General features: G+C 37.6%; 1 protein-coding gene and 1 pseudogene across 1 annotated transcript in view; one reads left to right on the forward strand and one right to left on the reverse strand.

The window, feature by feature from the left end:
• Window positions 1-672: 672 nt before the first annotated feature.
• The window catches only part of SCML2 (Scm polycomb group protein like 2), an 88,255-nt gene continuing 61,890 nt past the window's right edge, over window positions 673-27,037 (forward strand). Inside the window, exons 1-6 of the mRNA XM_068962206.1 lie at window positions 673-694; window positions 3,102-3,167; window positions 9,082-9,152; window positions 9,998-10,232; window positions 13,640-13,728; window positions 24,100-24,343. Coding sequence (XP_068818307.1) covers window positions 673-694; window positions 3,102-3,167; window positions 9,082-9,152; window positions 9,998-10,232; window positions 13,640-13,728; window positions 24,100-24,343 — 727 coding nt within the window. The remainder of the gene's footprint in view (window positions 695-3,101; window positions 3,168-9,081; window positions 9,153-9,997; window positions 10,233-13,639; window positions 13,729-24,099; window positions 24,344-27,037) is intronic.
• Window positions 19,755-20,411, reverse strand: LOC138071034 (large ribosomal subunit protein uL6 pseudogene; annotated as a pseudogene).

Below are 27,037 nucleotides of genomic sequence, written 5' to 3' on the forward strand. Positions count from 1 at the left end.
TTTATAATACAAGTGAGCATGGGGTTGCATATATATTTTTGAATTAGTGTTTTTGTTTTCTCTAGATAAATACCCAGGAGTGCAGTTGCTGGATTGTGTGGTAGTTCTATTTTTAATTTTCTGAGGAATTTCCATACTGTTTTCCATAGTATCTGCACCAATTTGTATTCCCACCAACAGTGCATGAGGATTCCCTTTTCTCCACATCCTTACCAAGACTTGTTATTTGTTGTCTTTTTGATAATAGCCATTCTGTGAGATGATATCTCATTAAAGTTTTGATTTGCATTTCCCTGATAACTAGTGATGTTGAACATCTTTTTATGTGCTTATTGGCCGTTTGGGTATCTTCTTTGGAAAAATAATCTTTTCAAATCCTCTGCCCATTTTTTAATTGGTTTGTTTGTTTTTTGATATTAAGTTGTATGAGTTCCTTGTATATTTTGGATATCCAACCCTTATTGGGTATATTATTTGCAAAATTTTTTTAACCATTCAGTAGGTCACCTTTTCAGTTTGTTTAGTGTCTTTCACTGTGCAGAAGCTTTTTAATTTGATGTAGTCCCATTATAGCTGATTTCTAATAATACCACCCTGCAGAAATGTATTATGTTAAAAGGAGGCAGTAATTGATTTTTCTCCTTGTAGGAAAGCACACCAGAGAGAGATACCATGGGGCAAACAATGAAAGAAGGTAAGATTTACTTGTCTAAAGATGATACTTTTAGTCAATCATTTGAAATTAGTATCTTTTGGTAGACTGAATATTAAAAAAAAAGCTTTTTTGAAAAATGAAATTAATGGAACACGTTAGTTTAGGTGTTAAGAATTGGAGTTTTAGAACTGAATAGCTATTAAAGGTAATCTTGTTTTCCCTTCTTAGTTTTATAAATGAGAAAGCTGACACTCAGGGAGGTTAAGTGTACAGGTCATATAACAATCTATGACAGCCAAGATCACAGTCCAGATTTTCTTACTTAAATATGGATGATAAAAAAATGCTTCAACCTGTCCTGCTCTAGTGAGAAGTCAGCTCACTGTCCCATGAGTGTGTCACAGTCATTGTCACTCTCTGTTTTGAGTTGTATTTTCTTTCCTATAATATATTCTTTATATTTTTGTTGTCCTGAATCCTGTTCCTCCTTCAAGACCCAGTTTAAGTTCTCTTTCTCTCATGACTTTTACTCTGGCTGCATGCTGAATGTTATGCTCTGCTATTTCTGTTTTTGTCAAGTGTATTAGTTTGGTATAGTCTCTGTACCTAGATTCTTAGCTTTCCTTGAGCAGGAACCAGGCCTTTATAATTTTACTTTCTTCTCTGTTAGAAAATACTACTGTAGAACTATTTAGTAAATATAAATGTGTACTTACTTTATGTTAGTCAAATTATCTAAATAGAAAGTGGCCCATACATCCCTCTTGAGTGTTCACATATCTTGAAGAGTCAGTCATAACCAGAAAGTAGATCTGATACCTTTAATGGTACGCCTGGCATCCTTCCTATATTCTTCTTTAAGAAGCATGTCACTTGACAGTTCAAGCATCAGTAAGGGTAAAACAGCACTAGATGGAAACACACCATGTTATTAAATCCATTGGTTCATAACGATACTAAAAAATCAAAACAATACTTATTGGTCATCTGTGGAGAATGGTGGGGATACAATTCATTATTTTGAAAACTAGAAAATAAAGGAGAAAGAATAAAGCATTGATTGTGACTTCCTTTTGTGGTCTCTACCTCAGTGCAACTGAATGGTTGAAGAGGGGAGTTTTCTCTCTATAAAAGTTTTTTGGCTAATAAAGATAGGATGATAAAATTAGAATAACTCCCTTATGCGACCACTGATGAGCTAATGGATCTAGGCAATAGTCATATGTGGCTGCTCATATCACAAAAAGAGAACTAGGTATATTAGGAACCTCCTGTGAGAAGTACACACCACCACCTATGAAGTCATTTTCTCTCTTCCCTTGTAAAAAAGCTAAACCTGAATCTGGTTAAGCTCTTCTGGCTTGAAATAGCTGTATCAATTTAGAGAAACTATAAGGACCAGAAGAACCCAGTATCATGAAGAAGTAGCAGACTGGAAAAGTCTGAACTGATATCACCAGCAAAAATATTGCTAGAGGAAGGGAAAATAAACAGAGGAGGAGGAGCCTACAGATCAAAAGAAATTTAAGAAATGTACCTACCACTGTCTGTATGGACTTTATTTGGGTCCTGATTGAAACAGATACATTTAAAATATTTAAGACAATGGGGAAGTTAAGAAGAGTGACTGCTTATTTGATAACATTGAAGATTGTGGTTAGTTTTTCAGCATAATAATCACAATGAGTCATTTAAGAAATACATACTATAATAAATGTGGATGAAATATATCTTAGATTTGGTGAAGGTCCAAGGTCCATTGTGTTTGAGCTCCTCAGCCTAGCACAGAGAAAAACTTTTCCTAGTCTGTTGGAGGATAGGGAACCCTGGTGTGCTGCAGTCCATGGGGTCACAAAGAGTCAGATACAACTAAGTGACTGAACAACAACAAACAGTTCATTGAGTTACATTGTATTCTAGCTTCTCTGTTGTTTTAAATTCTCAAAAGTATGCACTTTATTGCTGGGACACATTAATCTGAATATTGTAAGGATCAGCTCAGCTCATTTTGGTTTGTTCATTTATTTAACAAATGTTCAAGAATGTTCTGTGTGCCAAGTCCTTTTCTGGGCACTGAGGATAAAAAGTGGTGAATAAGAGACAAAATGAAAAAATGTCTGACCTTTTGGAGCTTACATTTGAGTGAAATGAGACATGCAATAAACAAATAAATTATAAAGTACATTATATATTAGAAAGTGAAGTCCTTGGGAACTCATGTACACCTATGGTGGATTCATGTCAATGTATGGTAAAACCAATACAGTATTGTAAAAAAGAAAAAAGAAAAAAAAGAAAGTTAAGTCCTATGCAGAAAGTGAGGATTAAATTATAAGATTGAAACTGGTTCCTGTTAGAAAATGCAGTTTAGATTTTTGTAAGTACTCTTTCAAACTGTTGCTCTGTTCTTCTGGTATTGCTCACTACTTTCTTTCTTTTTTTAAAGACTCAATGGGTGTAAAGAAGGAGAATCAAGAGAGAGCTCCTCAATCAGGCACATCTGTGCAAAATGGTAGGTTTTAAATTAGTTCAGTAGAACATGTATTTTTTCTTCACTCAGTGTTAGTATGAACTCTTTTCTTATTGCTTTTGGTATAATCTATGTATAGTAAGCTCTTGTAAATATAAAATGTAAGCAATAGGAAAGACCGAAAAGATAGTATTTAATTTTGAAAATTTTACTTTGGTTTCACATAGAGAGGGATTAAGTTAAAAGATAACTATGTATTTCAGTGCAGTTTTGCCAAGGTAAAGATATCTAGTTATTAATTACCATGTATTACCAACTTAAAATAATTTGATTTTTAATGAAAACCTTTCTAACACTAGAGTCAATGTGAATGTCTTTTTTGATGGTTAAAAGACAGTCTAGTCAATTAAAGCTTAGGCATTTAGGGGATCTGACAGACCTCTTCTAGAATCTTGGCCTCATTTTTTGCTAGCCTTGTGACCTTGGGCAAATTATTCAATGTTTTTAGTCTCTTTTCTCCTGTGTAGCACAGGGATAATAACTCCTTACTCATGGAACTATTAGAATTAAAGAAAAGGAATGTAAAGCACCTAATATAATGCCTAGGCTTGTAGTAAGTGTTCAGTAAATGTTAACTTTATTGTCTGAGTTATTAATTCATGTTTTAAGCTTTTATTGTTAATAGCATGTGTATAGCATTATATCAGAGACTCAGGAGATAGACTCTGACCCATTGCACCTGCTCTTATGGAAAGTGAGGAAATAAGTCATATGCAGACAAAAGGCTGAATTAAAAAAATACAATAGCAAACTTAGTGTGTTTACCAGCAATTTCCAGGCAAGCCTCTTGCCCCTTGTGTTTCTGTTGCGCCTTCCCTGCCAGCCCCACTCTTGGAGTAAGTAGTTCACCCATGACTTTCTGTTCCTACGAAAAGATTGCCTGTAGAGGTAATCCCATGGAGTCATTCTTTATTACTGTAGCTGGGTCCTCAGTGTTTCCTTCGTTCTCTTTCTCCTTGGCCTTACTTGTTCCTCAGCTCTTCCTTCCAATCCCCAAAACTCTCCAAGGAAATGGAGGCTCTTAGGTTAGAGTGCTCTTTCTCATCCTTACAAATTCCTTTCCATTTTTAATATAATAGTTTTATTGAGATACAATTCACATACCATACAATCTCCCCATTTCAAGTGTACAGTTCAGTGGTTCTCAGTAGTGTGTTCCCAGTTGTGGGGACATTACTATGATCAGTTTTAGAATATTTTCATCACTCTAAAAAGCAACCCTAGTACCTAGCTAGTAGTCACTCTCCATTTCCTCACAGTGCCTCTCCCTAGGCAACCATTTACCTTCTTTCTATCTCTATAGATTTGCCTATTCTGGAAATTTCATGAAAATCAATTTGAAGAATATATTCTTAAAAGTTGAAACTAGTACCTTTTCAAAATTTTCAAACTTTTCTGCTTGAGAAACTCTGATTAAAAATGAGATTACTTAGTCAATTTGACAGACATTTGCAGAAATAGATCACAACATTATATACATCTGTCTCCTGAAAAGGCCTATCAGTTCCCAGGGCTCTTTTCTGAAACAGTAAATCCCCACCCCCCGCCCCCCCACCCCCAGCTGCTAATCTGTCAATGAGCATAAAAATGCAGAGACAGATAGGGACTTTAGGCTTCTACTTTCTGAACTATTTTGGTCAGGAATTCTCACTGTGGTACTATAGATGTATCAAATCTAAATTAGTAAAGCCTTTTGCTATGTGTGCTTCCACTATGTTTTTGGTAGACTCTCATCATATGGGCATCCAAGCTGAATAGTGTTGTGGACTAAGAATTTTTGCCTTATGAACAAAGAAAAAAATTAAGGCTCCAAAGGTTACTAGCAGTGAAATAGAAAGCACTTGTATATATAGCACTGGTATAAAGGATTTGCTAGTTCAAATTTTAGCCCATTACTGCCAGGAGAAATATCAATAACCTCAGATATGCAGATGACACTACCCTTATGGCAGAAAGTAAAGAAAAACTAAAGAGCCTCTTGATGAAAGTGAAAGAGGAGAATGAAAAAGTTGGCTTAAAGCTCAACATTCAGAAAACGAAGATCATGGCAAATAGATGGGGAAACAGTAGAAACAGTGGCTGACTTTATTTTTCTGGGCTCCAAAATCACTGCAGATGGTGATTGCAGCCATGAAATTAAAAGACACTTACTCCTTGGAAGGAAAATTATGACCAACCTAGACAGCATATTAAAAAGCAGAGACATTACTTTGCCAACAAATGTCCGTCTAGTCAAGGCTTTTCCAGTAGTCATGTATGGATGTGAGAGTTGGACTATAAAGAAAGCTGAGTGCAGAGGAATTGATGCTTTTGAACTGTGGTGTTGGAGAAGAGTCCCTTGGACTGCAAGGAGATCCAACCAGTCCATCCTAAAGATCAATCCTGGGTGTTCATTGGAAGGACTGCATTTGAAGCTGTCGATACTTTGACCACCTTATGCGAAGGGCTGACTCATTGGAAAAGACCCTGATGCTGGGAAAGATTGAGGGCAGGAGGAGAGGACGACAGAGGATGAGATGGTTGGATGGCCTCACTGACTCAATGGACATGGGCTTGGGTGGACTCCGGAGTTGGTGATGGACAGGGAGGCCTGGCATGCTGGGATTCATGGGGTTGCAGAGTCGAACACGACTGAGCAACTGAACTGACTGACTGAAGACACAAATGGTGATAGAATATTTTAAACATTGTCTTAGATGAATTAAGTATTTTCCAGTGTCACTGAAAAATTTTACAAATGTAACTGGTTTGTGGAAAAGTCTTAAGTTCTTTGAGGTCTAATTGTGAAATGGCTTTGATTTCTCAGTTATTATTTCCAACTTATACTCCTTTCATCCTAGTATGGTGGCTCTTTAGTGACATCCTAGTCAAATTTTTTTCCCCCTTTCATGTTTTGTTTTCTTCTTCTTTTTTTAATGCTCTCCAAGATCATATGGTGGTAGAGCTTCATTTAGAACCTTGGGTCTATTGATTGTCAGGTTAGTGCTTAGGAGGTCACTGAAGTAACCTGGTCAGTTAAATTTTGGAGCCATGGATCTCAGTTTTCACTTTTAGTACAGCTATCCAGTATTCTTAAGTTTAGGCACAACTATGACATTTCAGTTCAGTTCAGTTGCTCAGTCATGTCCGACTCTTTGTGTCCCCATGGATTGCAGCATACCAGGCTTCCCTGTCTATCACCAACTCCTGGAGCTTGCTCAGACTCACGTCCATTGCGTCGATGATGCCATTCAACCATCTCATCCTCTGTCATCCCCTTTTCCTCTCACCTTCAATCTTTCCCAGCATCAGGGTCTTTTCAAATGAGTCAGTTCTTTGCATCACGTGGCCAAAGTATTGGAGCTGCAGCTTCAGCATCAGTCCTTCCAATGAATATTCAGGACTGATTTCCTTTGAGATGGACTGGTTGGATCTCCTTACTGTCCAAGGGACACTCAAGAGTCTTCTCCAACACCACAGTTCAAAGGCATCAGTTCTTTGGTGCTCCGCTGTCTTTAAAGTCCAACTTTCACATCCGTACATGACTGCTCGAAAAACTGTAGCTTTGACTAGATGGACCTTTGTTGGCAAAGTAATGCTTTTTAATATGCTGTTTAGGTTGGTCATGGCTTTTCTTCCAAGGAGCAAGCGATTTTTAATTTCATGGCTGCAGTCACCATCTGCAGTGATTTTGGAGCACCCCAAAATAAAGTCTGTCACTTTTCCCATTATTTCCTCATCTATTTGCCATGAAGTGATGGGACTGGATGCCATGATCTTAGTTTTTGAATGTTGAGTTTTAAAACAACTTTTTCATTCTCCTCTTTCACTTTCATCAAGAGGCCCTTTAGTTTTTCGCTTTCTGCCATAAGGGTGGTATCATCTCCGTATCTAAGGTTTTTGATATTTCCCCTGGCAATCTTGGTTCCAGCTTGTGCTTCATCTAGCTCGGCATTTCACATGATGTACTCTGCATAGAAGTTAACTAAGCAGGGTGACAATATACAGCCTTGACATACTCCTTTCCCTATTTGGAACTAGTCTGTTGTTCCATGTCTGGTTCTAACTGTTGCTTCTTGACCTGCATACAGATTTCTCAGCAGGCAGGTAAAGTGGTCAGGTATTCCCATCTCTTGAAGGATTTTCCACAGTTTGTTGTGATCCACACAGTCAAAGGCTTTGGCATAGTCATTAAAGCAGAAATAGATGTTTTTCTGGAACTCTCTTGCTTTTTCAGTGATCCAATGGATGACATTTAGTTTTATGTCATCTTTATTTCACTAAGTAGTATGTATTTATCAAATTATTTATATGCATACTACCTCAGTTAGTTCTCAAAAATACGTTATACCATATGTATTACTTTCCTCATTTCATAGATAAAGGAACTGAGGCCGAGAAAATGAAGTGACTTGCTCAGAGTCACTGGCTAGTAAAAGGCAGAGTTAGACTGAAAGATAGCATTTTCATGTCAAGAGCCTGTGTTCTTGACATTTTGCTGCATGCTCTTCAGCACTGTGGTAGTGCTTGGTTTACATGATCTGGACGCAGAATTAAACCTAGTATTTTTTTAAAGTGGAAAAATCTCTAAAAGGGTGTATACAGTGTTATGAAATGACATGCTTAATACCATATGTATGCACACATACTAAATGCATAATTTCATGTAACAGGATATTCCGAATCCTGCTCACATTTCACATCAGCTCACATTTCTTCCTGACTGTGTGGTTGGTAACTTTACCTTGGCATCTTGCAATCAGCTGTGGTGGTGGTATTTACATCACAGAAATATGCAAACACTAACAGTTCCAGTCAGGCTTCTTGTTTGTATTTTCTGGAAAGCTGGCTGTTAAACATTTATTAGCAGTGTATGAATGTGTGTGTGTGTAAGTGGAACTGTTACAGCCTTTGAAGAATGTATAAGGGGCTAGTAACACAGATTCCCCCAGGGAGGGAACTGTGGAGCCCTAATATTTTTATAGTAAAGAGATTAATTAAACAGGAAGTATAGAAAAAAAATCCCTCGTTTGATGAGAATTAAAGTTTATATGAGTTAATAGTACCTTTACTACTGCTGTCAAGTCTTTCAGGGCATTGTGACTGACACAGTCAATTGAAGTGTCCGGGAAAAGTGTACTGCCTTCTGACCTTTACTTCTAGCATTATATGTCATCAAGACTAAGTGAGAGAAAGAACAGAAGGAGTTTGCAGAAAATATAGATTGTTACAACAATCTGTGTTAGTCATTGCACTGATGACTGGTTTCTGCTTTATTCTGCCACCATATTCTGACACCCTGGATGGAGATCTAATAGTCAATTGAGAAACAACGCTGGTTCTCAGAGTTTTTCTTTCCATAAATTAATGCTTTATTTCTGCTATGCCACACACCTTTAGATCCCTGTGAAAAACAAAGAAATAGCTTCAGAGTAGTGAGATGAAATGACATATTTTGAGTAAATTAGTATTAGAGACATATGAGTAGAATTTGCTATTACTCTATAAAAAGTCCTTTAGTTGTTTCTAGAGTTCACGTTTTTAGAATCACTGTGATGCAGTCCTCATTACATCAAGAAAATCTGGATTATCATTTATATCAGAACCAGGAAATGGTCTTATTTTTTATTTCCATGCTGGTAGTCAAATGAGGAAGTTTGTATCTGTCCTTTGAGAAGTATTTCTTTAAAGAGATATGGAACTAAAATCCATTTTATTCCTGAAAGTTAGTATACATATTATATATGTTTTAAAAACCCTGAGAATTCTCTGGCAATCCAGTGGTTAAGACTTGATACTTTCACTGACATGGGCCTGGGTTTGCTGTCTGATTGGGGAACTAAGATCCCATAAGCTATGCTGGTGGGGCCCAAAAATAAACCAAAAAAACCACCTATTTTTGCATGTTTTTTTCCAGATAATTTTCAATGGGAAAAATACTTGGAAGAGACTGGATCTTTAAGTGCTCCTTCAGAGTATTTCAGACAGGTATGCCAAAATTCTGTAGATACCATGTTATATTTATTTTTGTAAACTATTAACTTGTTGAAGGGAATCTGTTATTAGGTTCTATTAGTGTGAAGCAATGTGGGATTGTGGGAGTGCTGCTTAAGAACCAGATGGTCTCTTTGCATTCATTGATTAAGAATTTACTTTATGTCAGGTATACTAAGCTCTTATGACTGCCCATCTGGAGGGAAAGATAGCCATGTAAATAATTAATGATAAAAAGTGTGATAACTATACTGGAAAGGACTCACAGAAGAGGTCCTATCTGAGGTAGTTGTAATGAGGTAGTTGTAATGAGGGGAAGGATATTCCAGGCAGAGAGAACATCCAAAGGAAAGAGACATGGGCGTAAAAGAACCTGAGTGTTGAGGGATGGTATGGGTGGCTGGAGCACTAAGTAGATAGAGAACTAAGTATGGGAGTGAGGTTAAAGTGTGGTGGCTTTTAAACTATACTGACTGTTTGGACTTTACATTAGGCAGTGGTAAGCTGCCTTTTGGCTTACTTTAAGAGTAAAGGCCTAATCAAATTCTTATATTAGAAAGGCACTCAGGATGCATTTTAGAGGTTGTATTTGGTTTGCCTGGAAGTGGGCAGATGAGTGAGTGACAAGCAGTGGGCAACCATGTCAGGCTGTGTGTCAAGCCAAGGAGAGAATTTGGAGATCTTTTTCTTAACCCTTACAGCTCTCATTTTGTTCACCAACTGTTGCAACTGTTACTTAAAATGTTCCTCATGTATTCTGGTAACATAACTGACCGTTCGATTTTCCTACAGTTAAAGAGTTTTAACAGAATTTTATTTGTATGTGTTTATGTATATAGTCTAAGATTCCACCAGCTAATGACTTCAAAGTTGGCATGAAGTTGGAAGCCCATGACCCTCGCAATACGACTTCAGTATGTATTGCTACAGTTGTTGGAGTTACAGGTGCCAGGCTGCGTTTAAGATTGGATGGTAGTGATAACCAAAATGACTTTTGGCGGCTGGTTGATTCTCCAGACATACAGCCTGTTGGGACATGTGAAAAGGAAGGGGACTTACTTCAGCCCCCACTGGGTAAGGATAAACAGTTTTAAAACAAAATATTTTTGCTAATGTAATATTCAGTAGAAATAATTTTAACTGACCTTTTAAAAATCTCTTCTGGGCATTCTGGCAAACAGACGGTCAGGTGGTTACTGTGGAGAAGGTTTGAGAAAGCAACTCAGTACCATATGTTATAGAGTTTCATTTAAGTACATATTTTGGCATATGTGTGGCTAAAGGTTCCCACTCCAGAGCGACTCCTGCCTTAAAACTTGAAATGTCAAAAGCAGATTACACATGCAGATTCAGAAACCCTTCTGGGGGAGAAGTTTGTAGCATTCGATATGAGTCACTTCCTCCCTCAGTATTGTCTAATGAGCCATTCATCCTTTTTGTTATGGGGATTAGCATGGCAGAAGGAGATGATTTTACACTGGGACTCCAGTGTCAGGCTTGGGAATTTCATTACACCTGTGTGGGAAGAAATCATAGTGAGAGGGGTAGGAATCAGTTACTTTAGGTCTTTGTAAAGGAAGAGATTGATGTAACACTTCAGCAAAGGTTTTTAATATAAAATTCTTGATTTTGACCAAGTTTTTAAAAGAAACAAAGTACGTGACCCTAATTTTGTGCAAAAATTTTTCTGTTTTAATACTTTGGTGTACCATGGTGTTCTGTAGAATATAAGTATTTAGTTTATTACTTACACATTCTGAGTGAATGGTGGGTATTGGTTTTTGTTTCTTTTTTATAATGCTAAAATGTAAATGCTCTATTATAATGCACAGTGAGACAGTTAATTTTTTTTGTCTCCAACTAGTGGACAGAAGCTGTAAGAATAAAAAATTTAAGACAGTAATAACTTTTTTCTAACATCGTTTTATATTGTCTTTCTTCTAATGGTTAATTAATACTAATAACTGTTTTTTCTAACATCGTTTTATATTGTCTTTCTTCTAATGGTTAATTAATACTAACTTGGTTTAAAATATTTTTAAAAACTAATCAAGTATGTGTTATTCCCAAGAAGATGGTTTAGGATATATGTGTTTTCTGCTTTTCCCCTTTTCTTTATAACATTCAAATTTTTTTATTGCTTATTTTTATAATATCTTAAATCAGACTTCTGTAACAGATATACATCTGAGGCTTAGTGCTTCCTTGTTTGGGTTTTATTTCTCTATTGACAGTATGCTAGTATCTGTTTGTATTTTGTTTAAAGGAAACAGCTGTGGTGATTGTCAGCATTTCAGACACATAACCAAATTTATAATCATTATTTTTTTAAATTACTTTTTAGAGTTTATTAATAAAAAATATGAAATATATAGCAATACATGCTGACTAGTATGCATTGTGACACCACATAATAAAAAAATACAATTTTTGCCAATTTGCTCATGAGATGCTTTTGAATAGTTTAGTTTCCATTTTAATATAACACAACTTACATAGTTTTACTTTTTAAAAGGTTTATTTATTTAAATGTGAAAGGATATTATTTAAAATTATTTTTTAAAGTTTTAATATACATGGAAAAAAGTGTACAGCTTATAAATGCTAAGTCACTTCAGTCATGTCCGACTCTTTGCGACCCCATAGACGGCAGCCCACCAGGCTCCGCCATCCCTGGGATTCTCCAGGCAAGAACACTGGAGTGGGTTGCCATTTCCTTCTCCAATGTGTGAAAGTGAAAAGTGAAAGTGAAGTTGCTCAGTCGTGTCTGACCCTCAGTGACCCCATGGACTGTAGTCTTCCAGGCCCCTCCGTCTGTGGGATTTTCCAGGCAAGAGTACTGGAGTGGGGTGTCATTGCTTCCTCCGAGCTTATAAATGAACACGTATAAAAACCAACACCCAAATAAAGAAAGAGAGCATTGTCAGCACCCTAGAAGCCCCATTCCTGCTGATCCCCAGTCATATCCTCCTCCTTTCCAAAGGTAATTACTGTCCAGACTTCCTAATATCATGAATTAGTTTTAGCTGTGTTTGAATTTTTTACATGCACTTTGATCTGTGTTTGACTCTAGGCAATTCAGAATTAAGGAAAATGCTAAATTAAAACAAAGTCATGGTACCTCATGTAATAGGATAAGATACAGGTTAAGAGAAAGGCATAAGGACCAGAGAATGATTGTCATGCTCTATTCTAACAATAGTGTGGAGAATCCATGCTCTGGATAACTATTTAATATTAGGTATCACTAGTAATACTGGTTTATTTTAAGGGAGTGTGTAACAACCCTTTACAGTTCCCCAGCAGCAATTATTTTCCTAGTCAGATTTAGGGTGTTTTGATACATGATTATTATAAAATGACTTTCTGTATGAACTTTCTTGTATATTTTATGCTATTGATGGACCCATTGGCAATGTGATTCATGTGCCTCCCTATCTTAATGCATGTATTCATCAGGGATACATGCCAAGTTCTCACCAACCAATTCTGGCATCATGGCAGGCAAGTATTGCATGTAACAGATTGCCCCCAGAAAATAGTAAAGCTAGCAGACTCCTGCTCCCTGCTGCACATGCCACATGCTGTGATAGTCACCGTTAATTGATGAGATCTCTAGAGAATACACATGTTGAGTCTATTTTGATAGCATTTGATACAAATCCTAATATAAAATCATTTAGTGTGTGTAGGGACTGCTAAAGTGAGAGCTGTCTTTTTTCCCAACTTAATGTATGAAAAATTTCAAACGTACAGAAAAGGTGAAAGAATTTTCTGGTGAACACCCACATACCCACTACCTACATTCTACCCATTATCATTTTACTATACTTGCTTTATTGCTTACTTGCCTTTCTGTCAGTTCATCAGTGAATTATATTTTTAAATGCAGTTCAGGATAAGTTATTGACATCAGTGCATTTCCCCTAAATCCTTTAGCATGCATATCATTAACTAGAGTTCACTGTTTATTTACAGTTTGTTTTTCTTTTGAGGTAAAATTTACATACAGTGAAATATACCATCATAAGTGTACATTTACTGAGTTTGACAGAAAACTGTCTTTCTCAAAGGAAGTTAGGCAGAGGCTCTGAGGAAAAAGGGGCTGGTAGTCTTTTGGAGCCTTTTTACTCTGCATGTGTGGCGGTTGGTGGGGAATGGAAGCTCTCCTGGGTTTTGAATTGGATCTCTCCTAGTATTATGGCCCATTCCCAGCATATATGTGTATGTTTGTGAACCCTAGCTAGTGGCTTTTTAAAACTGAGACTTTCTACCCCCACTGTAGCCTTCTTGTCTAGCAGTACAGTGGATGCAGTAGCACTGATTGGAGGGTGCACCTGCTCCTCTAGCCCATTTCCTGCATTCCTCGGTAAGAAAGTCATTCTTTGGAGAAGAATGGTAAATGGAACGTTTCTTATGCCAACTTGCTGTACTATCACAGAGAAGCTTTTAAAAAATACCTGCTTTATTTTATAAAATAGGGTACCAGATGAACACATCATCTTGGCCAATGTTCCTCTTGCGAACACTGACTGGATCTGAAATGGCACCTGAAGCATTCTTTAAGAAGGTAAGAAAGATGTTATAAAAAGCTTCCATCAACTGGGCTGTGTGTTTTTTTTTTTTTTTTTTTATTTAGTGGGGATTCTTAAATGCTTTGTCTTCTCTAACGTGTATCGAAAGTACTTTGCAAACTGCTTGATTGGCAAATGTGTTAGTCTGCTCAGGCTGCTGTAGCAAAGTACCACAGACTCAGTGGCTTAAAATAACTGAAATTTATTTTTTCACATTTCTGGAGGCTAGAAGTCCAAGATCAAAGTGTCATCAGGGCTGGTTTCTTGTGAGGTGTCTCTTCTCAGCTTATAGTCTAAACTGTGTCCTCACATGGCCTCTGCTCTGTGCATGTGGTGGAAGGAGAGCAATCTCTGGTTTTCCTTTCTTTTCTTGTAAAGAAGTCCTGGATTTGGAGCTCCACCCTTATGACCTCACTTAACCTTTGTTACCTCCTTAAAGGCCCCGCTTCTAAGTATACTCACATTGGGAATTAGGGCTTCAGTTTATGAATTTTGAAAAGATGTAACTCATTTCATAACAGTGTCTTAAACAGAAGTTTATTTTCTCACTTTGACTCTCTCATGCTTCTTGGTTTATAGATAGTCATCTTCTCCTCTTTGAGTTTTTACATTAGTTACATATCTGTGTCCTAATTTCCTCCTCTTAGGACACTGTTCATATTAGAACCCACCATAATGACGTTATTTTAACTTAATTATCTCTTTAAAGACCCTGTCTCCAAATATAGTCACATTCTGAGGTATTGGATGAGGAATTAAACATATGTATTTTGGTGGAATAGGAGGTGAGACACAGTTCAGCCCATAACAGCGAGTCATAAAAAAGGCTCAGTTTTCGTCACTCAGTAGTCAAAGTGAATTAGTACCTCTTTCTTGACCTCAGATACAAATGGGTACTTTACTGGAAGCAGATGTTTGTTATTATTTTTTATTTACCTTCAGAAGTGAAACTTCTCAGTTTGTGATGTTAGTCATCTCTTTGATATTGGAGAAAATGATGGGACAAGAAAACTTGAAAGTTGTTTGGACAGATTTGGTTGCAGAAGTAAAAAGAATGTTAAAAACAGTCATCAGAAAGAATTTTTTTATAAGGAAATACTTGTTATATAACAAAGAGGGAAAATTCCAAAAATAGTTTATGCTCTTGAGAAAATGTTGAAAGAGAGTACACTGTGTTAAGAAACAGTGAATGAAAGCTAAGTTTTAGTTAAATTATAGGTCAAAAATTTTTCACTCTGTCCTCATTGTTTTTTCAGTCACTTAAATTTTATTACAGCCATTCGTATCAGGAATGGTAAACATTGATTATAGTTTTAAAACTTTTTCAAGAAGATTAAATGTACAAAGATGTGAAATGTCAATTGACATGATATCTACATTGCAGAGAAAAATTCTTTGAGTACAGCTTTGTGCAGCATGAAATGCTATAAGTGGGCTTGCCTTACCAGCAAGGGGCACAAGTGAATGCAGTCCTTTTGGGCACTGTGTAAAGCGTATTTGACGATAGTTAATAACAAAAGAGATGTTTCGTAATAGTCTTTATTAAATACTTAATAGCTTAGACTGTGGCTTTAGAAAAGCCATTGGATCTATTTTAATTATGGAATTGTTTTATCAGCTAGTCACGTCACATATCGCACATTGTGTTTTTCATTTTTAAAATTATAAAAGTAATTTATCTTTGTGTGTGTGGAGGAATCAAGCTATATCCTTAACTAAAGTGGAAAATGAGTGTCCATTTATCCTATCCATTCCTCCATTCTACTCTTCTCTCCAAGAAGTTCTTCATGACCTTTATCTGTGCATTTACAAACATATATGGACTTCTATTTCTTAAATGTAAATTGGAATATAGTCTATGATTTAGTTTTTCCCCTAAAGTGTGTATGCTTTGGAAATTTCCATTTTGTTTCATACATATTATAGGGTGTATTGCTCTCTTCTGTGGTATGGATTACCATAACTGATTTAACCTCTCCCTAAAGTTATGACCAACCTAGATAGCATATTGAAAAGCAGACACATTACTTTGCCAACAAACGTCCATCTAGTCAAGGCTATGGTTTTTCCAGTGGTCATGTATGGATGTGAAAGTTGGACTGTGAAGAAAGCTGAGCACTGAAGAATTGATGCTTTTGAACTGTGGTGTTGGAGAAGACTCTTGAGAGTCCCTTGGACTGCAAGGAGATCCAACCAGTCCATTCTGAAGGAGATCAACCCTGGGATTTCTTTGGAAGGAATGATGCTAAAGCTGAAACTCCAGTACTTTGGCCACCTCATGTGAAGAGTTGACTCATTGGAAAAGACTGATGCTGGGAGGGATTGGGGGCAGGAGGAAAAGGGGAAGACAGAGGATGAGATGGCTGGATGGCATCACCGACTCAATGGATGTGAGTTTGAGTGGTGTGCTGCAATTCATGGGGTTGCAAAGAGTCAGACACGACTGAGCGACTGAACTGAATTGAACTGAAGGATTAATGTTTAGGTTGTCTCCATATTCTTGTTTAAATCATCTACAGTGGACATTCTTGTATAGAACTTTTTATATAAGTATGAATGGCTACACTCTTATTAATAGAAGTAGAATTCCAATGTCCTTCAAGTAGTGTTTAACTATATTGTTAAATTGCACCTAAAAAGGGTGTTCCAAACTATTCTCCACTATTAGTGTTTAGATATATTCACATTCCCATACCTTTACTAGCATTGAATATTATCCATCTTTTAAAATTTGGTGAATCTTTTTTGGAGGTGGAGATGGTAATGGTATCCCATTGTAATTTGTATGGAAGTAATTACCAGTGAAATGGAACTTTCAAAATGTGTTTAATGGCCTTTTATTTTTCTGTGAACTGGCTGATTATAGCCTTTGCCTGTTTTTCTATTGGATTTCTTTTCTTACCCTTACTTACTTGTGGGGTGCCTTTTTCAGCCAAGCTTGAAACTTGACTAGGAGCCATGTTAAATCCCCACTCCATCTTGACCCTGCACTCTGGATAGCTGATTAATTAGGAAGGCCCACCTATTTAGCTTGCTGATTATCTTTGTTGTGTCTCTTCTTCCTACTTACTACCACTCCTGCAGGCTTTTCTCTTGTCTGGACTATTCAACTAGCCTTATAACTGCCTCTAACACCCTTACATACAATGCTAGAAATATCTGATACAGAAGCCATGCTGCATTATTCCATACTTAAAACTCCTTTGAAGTTCCCATTTTCATTCAGGATGAAATATGTTTATTAATATAGTCTTTAAGGTACCCTGTGATCTGGTTTACAGTTGCCACTTCTTGCTTTGGATCTTAAGTTCTAAATTGCTTGTAATAGCCTGTCCATACCATGTTCCCCTTTTAAAAAGACTGGTTATCTGTGGTTCACTCCTATTTTTCTTGTAACATTCATCTCAGGCATTAAATCCTCCAAGATACCTTCCCTAATTTCACCTCTCTATTCTTATACTTCTGTAGCATTTTGTGCATATGTCAGTCTTTGTAGATAATGAATTATATTATTATTTTCACTCTCTCTTGCTTCCTAGACTATAGTTCCTTTTCAGAAGTTAATATTACTTTGTATTCTCATTGCCTATCCTAGGTCCTGGTACATACTTATTTGTTCAATGAATGAAGAAAGAATGAGTAGTACAGGAAGGTGAATACTTAGGGAGAAGATGGGTTTAGTTTTTGACATGTTGAAAAGTGCCTCTGGCAAGTTTGAGGAGGAATGACTACCACCAGACATTGACATAAAATATATTTAGAATTTAGAAATAAGATTTGGCTTGGGTACATGGATTTGGGATTTTTTAGCTTAAATGGTAGTGATAGAAGCCTTGAGCGTGAATGAGCCAGTTCAAAGGCAAAACAGAGAAGGAGAGAAGAGTGTCAAGTTTAGAACCTTGAGAAATACCCACTCACCTTTATAATATAGAAGTACCCATATCAGGTACTTAGTAGAGGTCAGTTAAAAGGAAGGCTGATTCTTGACTATTTTATAGAGGAAGTTCATCAGTTACATTAGCAAGAACCGAAGACCAACTGAAAATTGTCCTTGGATAGAGTGAGGTTTATAATCGTGAAGGCAGAATATTGTTAGAGTTCATTCCTAATGGCCTCAGTTTACTCTGAAATGGGAAACCGACAAAGGCATACATAGACTGAAAGTCTACTATATTCCACCACCAAGGCAGAGAGCTTATTCTGTGGTTGGGGAGAAAGTCAGTTAACAAATAAAATAATAAACATTCAATGAGGAAACATTGGTCTTAAGGCAAATTATAAAGGTTTGGAATAGCTGCCATATGGGATGGGTGGGGCATCGACCTAGGGACATATGACAGTATTTTGGAGGGTTCACCTGAGGACGAAGACTAAACATGTGTAGCACTGCATGTAATACGCATGTGGGAATTTTCTCCAGCAGTGCTCAGCAGCTAAGTATAAATAGGTAAAGTGGAGGGTGATACTGAACTAAGGTTTGGAGATAATAGAACCAGGACAAGGGGATAAGTTGGTTTGGGGTGCTGAGAAGAAAATGGTGATATGATGCTCTGTAACCTGGATGTGAAAGGGTGTGATAGAAGTTGAGTGTTTGGTCCTTTTCTTCATACAGTTGTTCTCAACAGGGGATGTTTTTGGTTATCACAACTGTGAGTGTGTGTGTGTGGGGTACTACTTATATCTAGTGAGTAGAGACCAGGGATACTAATAAACATCCTACAATGCACAGAACAGCCCCCACAACAGAATGTTCTGATCCCAAATGACAGTAGTGTCGTGTTTGAGAAACTGATCTGTATTAATTTCTTGGTGATTAATCTAATTCGTGACTGTAAGTACAGTTTATATGCAGATGCCTTTCAGATTTATATTTCTGGTCCAGACCTTTTGCTCCCAACTCAGACTTCTATACCCAGCCCACCTACTCAGTATCCCTCCCTGGGGATGTGTCTAATAGACATCTAACTGCTCAACCTGCCTCCTTTCCCATATCAAGGAATAGCAACTGTCTTTCCATTTGCTTAAGCCAAAAACCTTGGTGATTATTTCTGTCACACACTGCATCCAGTCCATATGGAAACTCCATTTCCTTTATCTTTAAAATATATTTGAAATCCAACTACTACTTGCCATCTCGATTGCTGTCAGACTGGTATAAGCTGCCCTTATCTCTCACTTGGATTACTGAGTAACCTCTTTATTGATCTCTTTACAGTCTGTTGTCAACATAGCAGCCAGAGTATTCCTTTTAAAACATAAGTGAGATTATATCACTCCTCTCCTCAAAGTCATCCAGGGGCTCCCTGATTTACTCAGGGTAAAAGCCAGAGTTCTTACAGTGGCCTCCATAATTCTACATGATATGACCCCTCATTATCTCTCTGACCTTGTTTCCTACTGCCCTCCTGCTTGCATACTACATTTTAGCCACACTCTGCTTCCTTGTTCTTTGAACATTTCAGACATGTCTCTGTTTTAGGGCCTTGGTTCCTAGCTGTTGTCTCTGCTTAAAGCACTCTTCCTCTAGATAACTGGCTAATAATCTTCAGGCTTCTGTTCACATGTCACCTTCCAGATGAAGCTCATCCTGATTTCCCTATTTATTTATTTTAAAAGAATTTTATTTATTTATTTATGGCTGTGCATGCTGTGTGTTTGTTGCTGCATGGATTTTACTCTAGTTTTGGTGAGCAGGGGCTACTCTCTAGTTGCAGTGTGCAGGCTTCTCATTGTGTTGGTTTCTCTTGTTGCAGAGCACAGGCTCTAGGGCACACTGGCTTCTGTAGTTGTGGCACCTGGGCTCTAGAATGCAGCCTCAATAGTTGTGGTGCATGGGCTCAGTTGTTCCACAGCATGCGGGATTATCCCGGATCAGGGATCAAACCTGTGTCTCTCGCATTGGCAGGTAGATTCTTTGCCACTGAGCAACCAGGGAAGCCCTGATTGTCGTATTTATAATCTCACAACCCCTCCCCTACATTGCTTTCTTTTTTTTTTTTTTTTTTTTCCAAATCAAGAGTTTTTATTGTCTCTTTAAAGGATCACAACTGAGTCCATAGAACCATCTGCTATCTTGTTGTTTCTGCAGATCACTGAGATCTTCTTCATCAGCCTGCTGAACTGTTCCTTTTTCAGATACATAGATACCATCCAAAAATTTTCTGATATCCTTGTTTTTAACTGTGGTGGCTTGCTGAATCAAAGCAGCTGAATTTGACACAAGTTCAATGTCATTTCCTTCAAGAATCAACTCATCTTTCTGGGCTTGAGATACTGAACAGGCTACCCCTGGCCTCATTTGAACCCTGCGTATGTATTTTTCACCCAAAAAATTTCGGATTTCCACAAGAGAACCATTCTCCTGAATAACAACGTTGATGGGGAAGTGGGCATACACCGACCTCATCTTGTAACGGAAGCCCAGTGTAACACCCTTGATCATGTTCTGTACGTGACTACAGATTGTGTGAACAGTGGCCAGTTCCTTTCTGTTTCCCCACCATTTGTCAACATGGAGCCTCTTCTTTTTCTTTCCAAGGAGACTGAGTTCTACATTGATGTGATTAAAGTCCCTCTGCAGGGTGCCTCTGGGGCCCTTCACAATAACTGTCCGTCCCTTCAAGTTAATGTCGACATTTTCTGGGATGTCGACAGTCTGATTGCTGAGAATGGTCTTCATTCTCGCAGTAGATGTGGCAAAGCTACATTGCTCTCTGGATCTCCCTTAAACTCTGCTCTGCTCTCTCTTTCTGCAAAGCATTTATCATTTATAACATAAAGAATATATTTTACTTATTATGCTCCTCATCTTTCTCTTTACTAGCATGTGAGAAGTGCACAGGTGGGGTTTTTTGTTTATTTTGCCAGCTAATATGGGGTTGGCCAAAAATTTCGTTGGTGTACAGGAAAATCTGAATGAACTTTTTGGCCAACCCAATATATATCAAAAACCTTCAGTAGTGTCTGGGACTTAGTAGGCACTCAGTAAATATTTGTAAATGAATAAATGAAGGTAAAAGGACTAGAATTCTTGATGAAATCAAAGAAGTAATTGATTAAAAGTAAGGAAGTAGAAATTTAAGGATAGGAGTTTGTGATCAGAGGTAGACTCCAGGAATATAGCTGCAAACTTAGCTGTAAAAGACTCCTTCCTTTATGGAGCTTACCTTCTAGCTGAGTAAATTTATAGTAAATCATAATAAATGCATTGTATTATGCTTGATAGTTGTATATGCTAAGGAGAACAAAGGGGTGACGTTTTAGATAGTTTGGCAAGGAAGGTCTTGCTGAGAAGGTGCCATTTGAGTGAAGATGTGAAGAAAGGGAGAGAATGAACCTTGAGACTACAAGGGTAAAAATATTTCAGGCAGAAGGGTAATGTAGATAATGCTAAGACTGGCTTCAATCAGTGGGATATAGGGGAAAATAGCCTGTAAGAAGAACCATATTGTAGGTAAGCAAGAAGGGAGGTTAAAAGGGCCACCTTTTAGAACAGAATCATTTTCTTACAGTAAAAGAAAAGAGAATGATCCCTTTTTATATAAGCTTTTGCTTTTACAGATTGTATCTTTGTGTTTAGGAAGTCATTCAAGAATGGATAATGACAAACTATATTCTTTTAAAACATGTCTTAAAGCAACTTTTGTATCATTACCTTTTGTTGACAGCAGAGGGAACCATTTTGCAAATTATCTAAATCTGGAAGGAGGTTGGTTGTTTTGTGATAAAGCCCTTTCATTTACTATGTTATGAAAAAAGAGTTAATTTGTTATGAAACAAATTAAAATTTGTTTTCTTCTAGAGCTCTATTAACACTTATTTGTGTAAGAAAATTTGATAGGGTATTCATGAAATTTAGAAGAAATAGGGTTTCCCTGGTGGCTCAGATGGTAAAGAATCTGCCTGCAATGCACGAGACCCGGGTTTGATTCTTGGGTCAGGAAGATCCCCTGGAGAAGGGAATGGCTACCCACTCCAGTATTCTTGCCTGGAGAATTCCATGGATGGAAGAGCCTGGTGGGCTACAGTCCATAGGGTCGCAAAGAGTCAGACATGACTAAGGGATCAGAGAAAGCATGGGATGATGAGATGGGTTTAAAGGGGACATTTTTAAAAGGAACCCATCTACCAGATAGGTTTTAAAAATTATATCTTGTTGAAAGAGGTAGTTCAGAGCTTGTTTACTGTACTCCAGGTGATTCTTCGGTTCATTCATTTAAAAAATGCTTGCCATTGAGTACTGTGCTGGAAATAACAATATAAAAACGATCTCAGAAGAGTAAACATATTTTAATAGTTTCACAATTGAAGATGAGTGCCACTTTGGTGGGCCTCGGAATAGCAGGCATTGTTCAGAGAAGCTTTAAAGAGACCAGGAGAACTGGGCTTTGAGGTGCGGGAGAGTTGGAATTGGCTTGGCAGATGTTGGGCTGTAGAGTGTTCCAGAAGGTTGGCTACTTAGACTTAAAATCTAGCTTTGATACTTATGGTGTAGTCTTAGGCCATTGTACATTAGTTTTATTGTCTGCAAGATGGGTATAATAGCTGCACTGGCTTCATAGGTCTGTTGTGAGAATTAAATGAATATATAGAGAATATTTAAACTGTGCATATGCTCAACAATTGAAGGTGGTTGTTTTTGTTCAGTCACTAAGTTGTGTCTGACTCTTTGCGTCCCTACGGACTGCAGCACACCAGGCTTCCATGTCCTTCACTATCTCCCAGAGTTTGCTCAAACTCATGTCCATTGAGTCAGTGATGCCATCCAACCATCTCATCCTCTGTTGCTCCCGTCTCCTTCTGCCCTCCATGTTTCCCAGCATGAGGGTCTTTTCCAGTGAGTTGGCTCTTCGTATCAGGTGGCTAAAATATTGGAGCTTCAGCATCAGTCCTTCCAGTGAATATTCAGGATTGATTTCCTTTAGGATTGACTGATTTGATCTTCTTGCTGTCCAAGAGACTCCCAAGAGTCTTCTCCATTACCACAGTTTGAAAGCACTCAGCCTTCTTTATGGTCCAACTCTTACAACTGTACATGACTATTGGAAAAACCGTAGCTTTGACTATATGGATCTTTGTCACCAAAGTGATGTCTTTGCTTTGCCATCCCAAAGGAAAAGAAATGCAAGAAGGCAAAGTGGTTGTCTGAGGAAGCCTTACAAATAGCTGAGAAAAAAAGGGAAAGGCAAAGGAGAAGGGGGAAGATACATCCAACTGAATGCGGAGTTCCAGAGAAGAGCAGGGAGAGAGAAAAACTTCTTAAGTGAACAATGCAAAGAAATAGAGGAAATTGAAGGTTAACCTTTTTATAATGTGTTCCCTAATATTATTTATTTTCTAATTTCTGGAAGTCTTAATGAAGAGAAAGTTAACTTTTAATGTTGTTATTCTAGAGATTTAGGGGGTAGAATTGGCAGGTTGTAGTCTCTGAATGTGAGTGTTAGGGGGAAAAGATGCATCTAGGGTAGTGGTTCTCAGCCTTGGATGCACAGTAGAATCATCTGGGCAATTAAAATGAACCCTGCCCATGTCAGACCAGTTTAATCAATATCTCTGGCAGTGTGGCCCCAGGAAATTCTAATGTTTAGTCAGGCTGAGAACCACAGGTCTAGGGCCATTTCCAGGTTTTTGACTTGGGTAACTGGGTTGCTGATGGTGCCATTTACTGGGATAAAAAGCAGAGTGGAAAAAAAGATGATGTTGCTTTTAATGTAGCCCTTGGTCTAAGAATCCTGTTAGCATTTGTATACTTCAGCTTTTTGTGATTAAGGAATGCTTTTAAATATTTGTTTCTGGATTGCATATCACAAATGACCCCAGACTGTGACTTTGATGTTCTTGTATCTACATTTTATATTTTGAGTTTCTTTTTACATATTATCTGTTGCTGTTCCTTCTCTTCAGGCTTATCTTTCAAATTACTCTATAATTTACATATTTTAGGTTTGTTTGACTCCCTCTTTTAAAATTTCTTGTTATTGCTTCCTCCCCTTCATTCTGTCTGGCCTCCCAACCACTGCTACCACCACTATTAGAATGTAATGTCTCCAAGAACAGGGATCTTGATATTTTTGTTCACCTATGAATGGTAAATTCCTGGTACATAGTATGTAATACATATTTCTTGAATGAATGAATGACCATCAGGCTGGTTTTGTTTTCTTCTAGGTTCTTGACTATGCTCCAGAGTAAGTGAGATATTGTAGAGCAGAGTTTCAAAGGGATCTGTGAGAACTGTCTCTTCCTGTATTTAATTGATAAACATGAAGCTTAATTTTTGGTTGCTGAAGATTGTAAGAATACAGTTGAGCAAATGCTTCTTAATACATCTTAACAATGAAAACTTTTTTTTTTAAATATTTTGGTAGGAACCACCAAAGCCACCTCTAAATAATTTTAAAGTGGGAATGAAACTTGAAGCTGTAGACAGAAAGAACCCTTATCTGATCTGCCCTGCAACTATTGGAAATGTTAAAGGAGATGAAGTTTATATCACATTTGATGGCTGGAGCGGAGCTTTCAATTATTGGTGCAAGTATGATTGTCGAGATATTTTCCCAGTTGGGTGGTGTAACCTGACAGGAGATACATTACAACCACTAGGAAGTAATGGTAAGATAATAACTAATACATGTTCTTTTATTTTATTGAAGTTAGATTTAACTGCTGTTGACATTGAAGGTAGGACTTCATGCCCAGCTGAGGAACAGCAGGCAGAACAGTGAGGACACTGTTCAGGTTAGAGAACTCGGGTAAAAGGTTATGATTAGAATTCTTGAGGGTCAGCACAATATCATGGTCTGAATTGATAGACCACACTGGCCAATATGGGCAAAGCTGCAGGCCACATTTACACCGTTGAAGCTTTGCTGCTGTAAGCATTTTGGGGTGCTTAGCTACGTTTATAGTTGATATCCTACTTAAAATTACACATGGCATTCCATTGTTAATATCTTGAAGTTTTTTTTAAAGGTTGGGCATAGCAATTGTTATACATGTTTTACATGATTTTGGTTGACTTTTCAAGTTAAATTGGTGCTTTGATAGTGTTAAGATTTCACTTCTATAAAGATTTTACTTATGCATGTTAAAAATTTTTGACTATGAAAGCCATTATAAATTAGTATATTATTTAGTATGTTATTTCAGTCAAGTGTTTATCAGTTGTAATGTTGTGCTTCCTAAGTTGAGTACTGTGTTATCTAGCCTAGATATTTTCTTTCAGAAAAAATACATCAAAACATTGAAGCTCTTTGGTTGACTCTTCCAAGGACATAGACATACCTGACCCAGTCTTCTGTGATGAAATAACTGCTGAGATTTAACTGGAGTCTAAGCACAGAACCCAATTGTTTGATCCAAGTTAAATGTGAACTTATTAGTGGAATCAAATATAAATCTACTTAAAATTTACCCCAATATATTAATTTATACCAGAAGGAAAAGAAAGATGAGTGTAGAAAATGAATAGGTAACGTGTGTGGAGGAACGCAGTACTTAAGTATGAGCATATAGCCATAATATTCTTGTAACTGCTAGTAGAATCTTATGTAATTTGGAACTTTAAGACATCCCATTATTCTACAGTACTACGTACCATGATGTTCTTTTTATTAGGTACCTCTTTTTACCCATTCCCTGCTGTCATAATTTTAGGTAACAGATGTTAATGGTTGATTTTTGTAAAATTTAGTATGATACAGATTTATGTGCATATGATACTAAAATAAGGCATAGTCTCTGCTCTCAAGAAGTTCGCCTTCTACTGGGAGAGGGATGAATGGAGGGATAGACTTTTAAAAAGATACAATACAAAATTAACAGTGTAATAATAGAGATATATGCTAGATACGAAGGAGGCCGAAAGACATCTGGTTTGTTTAGGCTGGCAGTAAAGGTGGTTGGGTAAAGGAACGCTTCACAAAAAGATTCATGATGTGAGTATTAAGAGAGGAGAAGGAGTTTGCCAGGCAGAATGAAGATAAAGGTAGGAGATAGAGACATCACAAAGGTGTGAAATTGCAGTGTGTTTTGGAAACTGATGAGTTCAGGTTGGGACATTGTAACTTCTGAAGGTGTAGTCAAGAATGCTATTGTCATTCAGTATCTGGTCTCCCCCCTTTTTCTCCCCTTAGTAACAGTTTGGCTGCCTAACATAAAGACTAGATTTCTAGCTTTAGCAGTTAGTTATGGTCTTGACACTTAAATCCTTCTCAGTGGGATAAAAGCACAGATAATGTGTTACAGAGAGGTGAATGTACCCTTCTCCCTTCTTGCTTCTGTTCCGTTGTTAGAAATGTGATTGTTTTGGATAGAGCTCTATCTTGAACTATCAAATGGGAACCATATTCTAGGCATTTTGAAGTGGAAAGCAGAAAAGAGCCAGACTCTCTGAGAACTTTGTGGAGCAGAATTTTTATACTAACCTATTCCAGACTGTTATTTGAGAGAAATAAACTTTGTGTTATATAAACCACTATTTTAGGCTTTTCTGTTACTGTTAGCTGAATTTAATCCTAACTGATAGATTCAGGGTAATTTAGGACATCCAGGTGGACATGTCCATTGGATTGATGCACATGCAGGTATTATGCCTACAAGTTAGGTCTTGGTTGACAAAGCGGCTTTAAGAATCATCACGTTCATTCAGATAAGTACTCTTTGTGTCAGGTGGGATTATAGTTTTTGGCAGTGGTGGGGATTGTGGAGGTAAGGCAGCTTATACATCCTGTTAATAACTGGTGGAAGTTTTGGATGTGATTTTTGGTGCATGTGTAACAGAAGGTAGATGAGGACTGACAGAACCTTGTGGGTCAACATTTAAATCAATAATTCTTATACTTAAATCAACTGGGAGACCTTGTTAAAAGACTGATACCCTGATACTCATGACTTGGTGTTCTGAATTAGTAGGTCTGGAGTGGGGCACAGGTGTTTCCGTTGCACGTGGTTTGAAGCCCAAACTTTGAGAAGCACAAGAGTAAGAGATGGGTAGATGATAGAATTCAATTTAGGACACTGAGAAACAATATATATAAATGTAGGAGATTCATTGGAGAGGGAAATGGCAACCCATTCTAGTACTCTTGCCTGGAAAATCCCGTGGATGGAGGAGCCTGGTAGGCTGCAGTCTATGGGGTCACTGAGAGTCGGACACGGCTGAGCGACTTCACTTTCAATTTTCACTTTCCTGCATTGGAGAAGGAAATGGCCACCCACTCCAGTGTTCTTGCCTGGAGAATCCAGGGATGGGGGAGCCTGGTGGGCTGCCGTCTATGGGGTCGCACAGAGTCGGATACAACTGAA

The sequence above is a fragment of the Capricornis sumatraensis genome, chromosome X (genome assembly GCF_032405125.1).
Source record: "Capricornis sumatraensis isolate serow.1 chromosome X, serow.2, whole genome shotgun sequence".
NCBI lineage: Eukaryota > Metazoa > Chordata > Mammalia > Artiodactyla > Bovidae > Capricornis > Capricornis sumatraensis.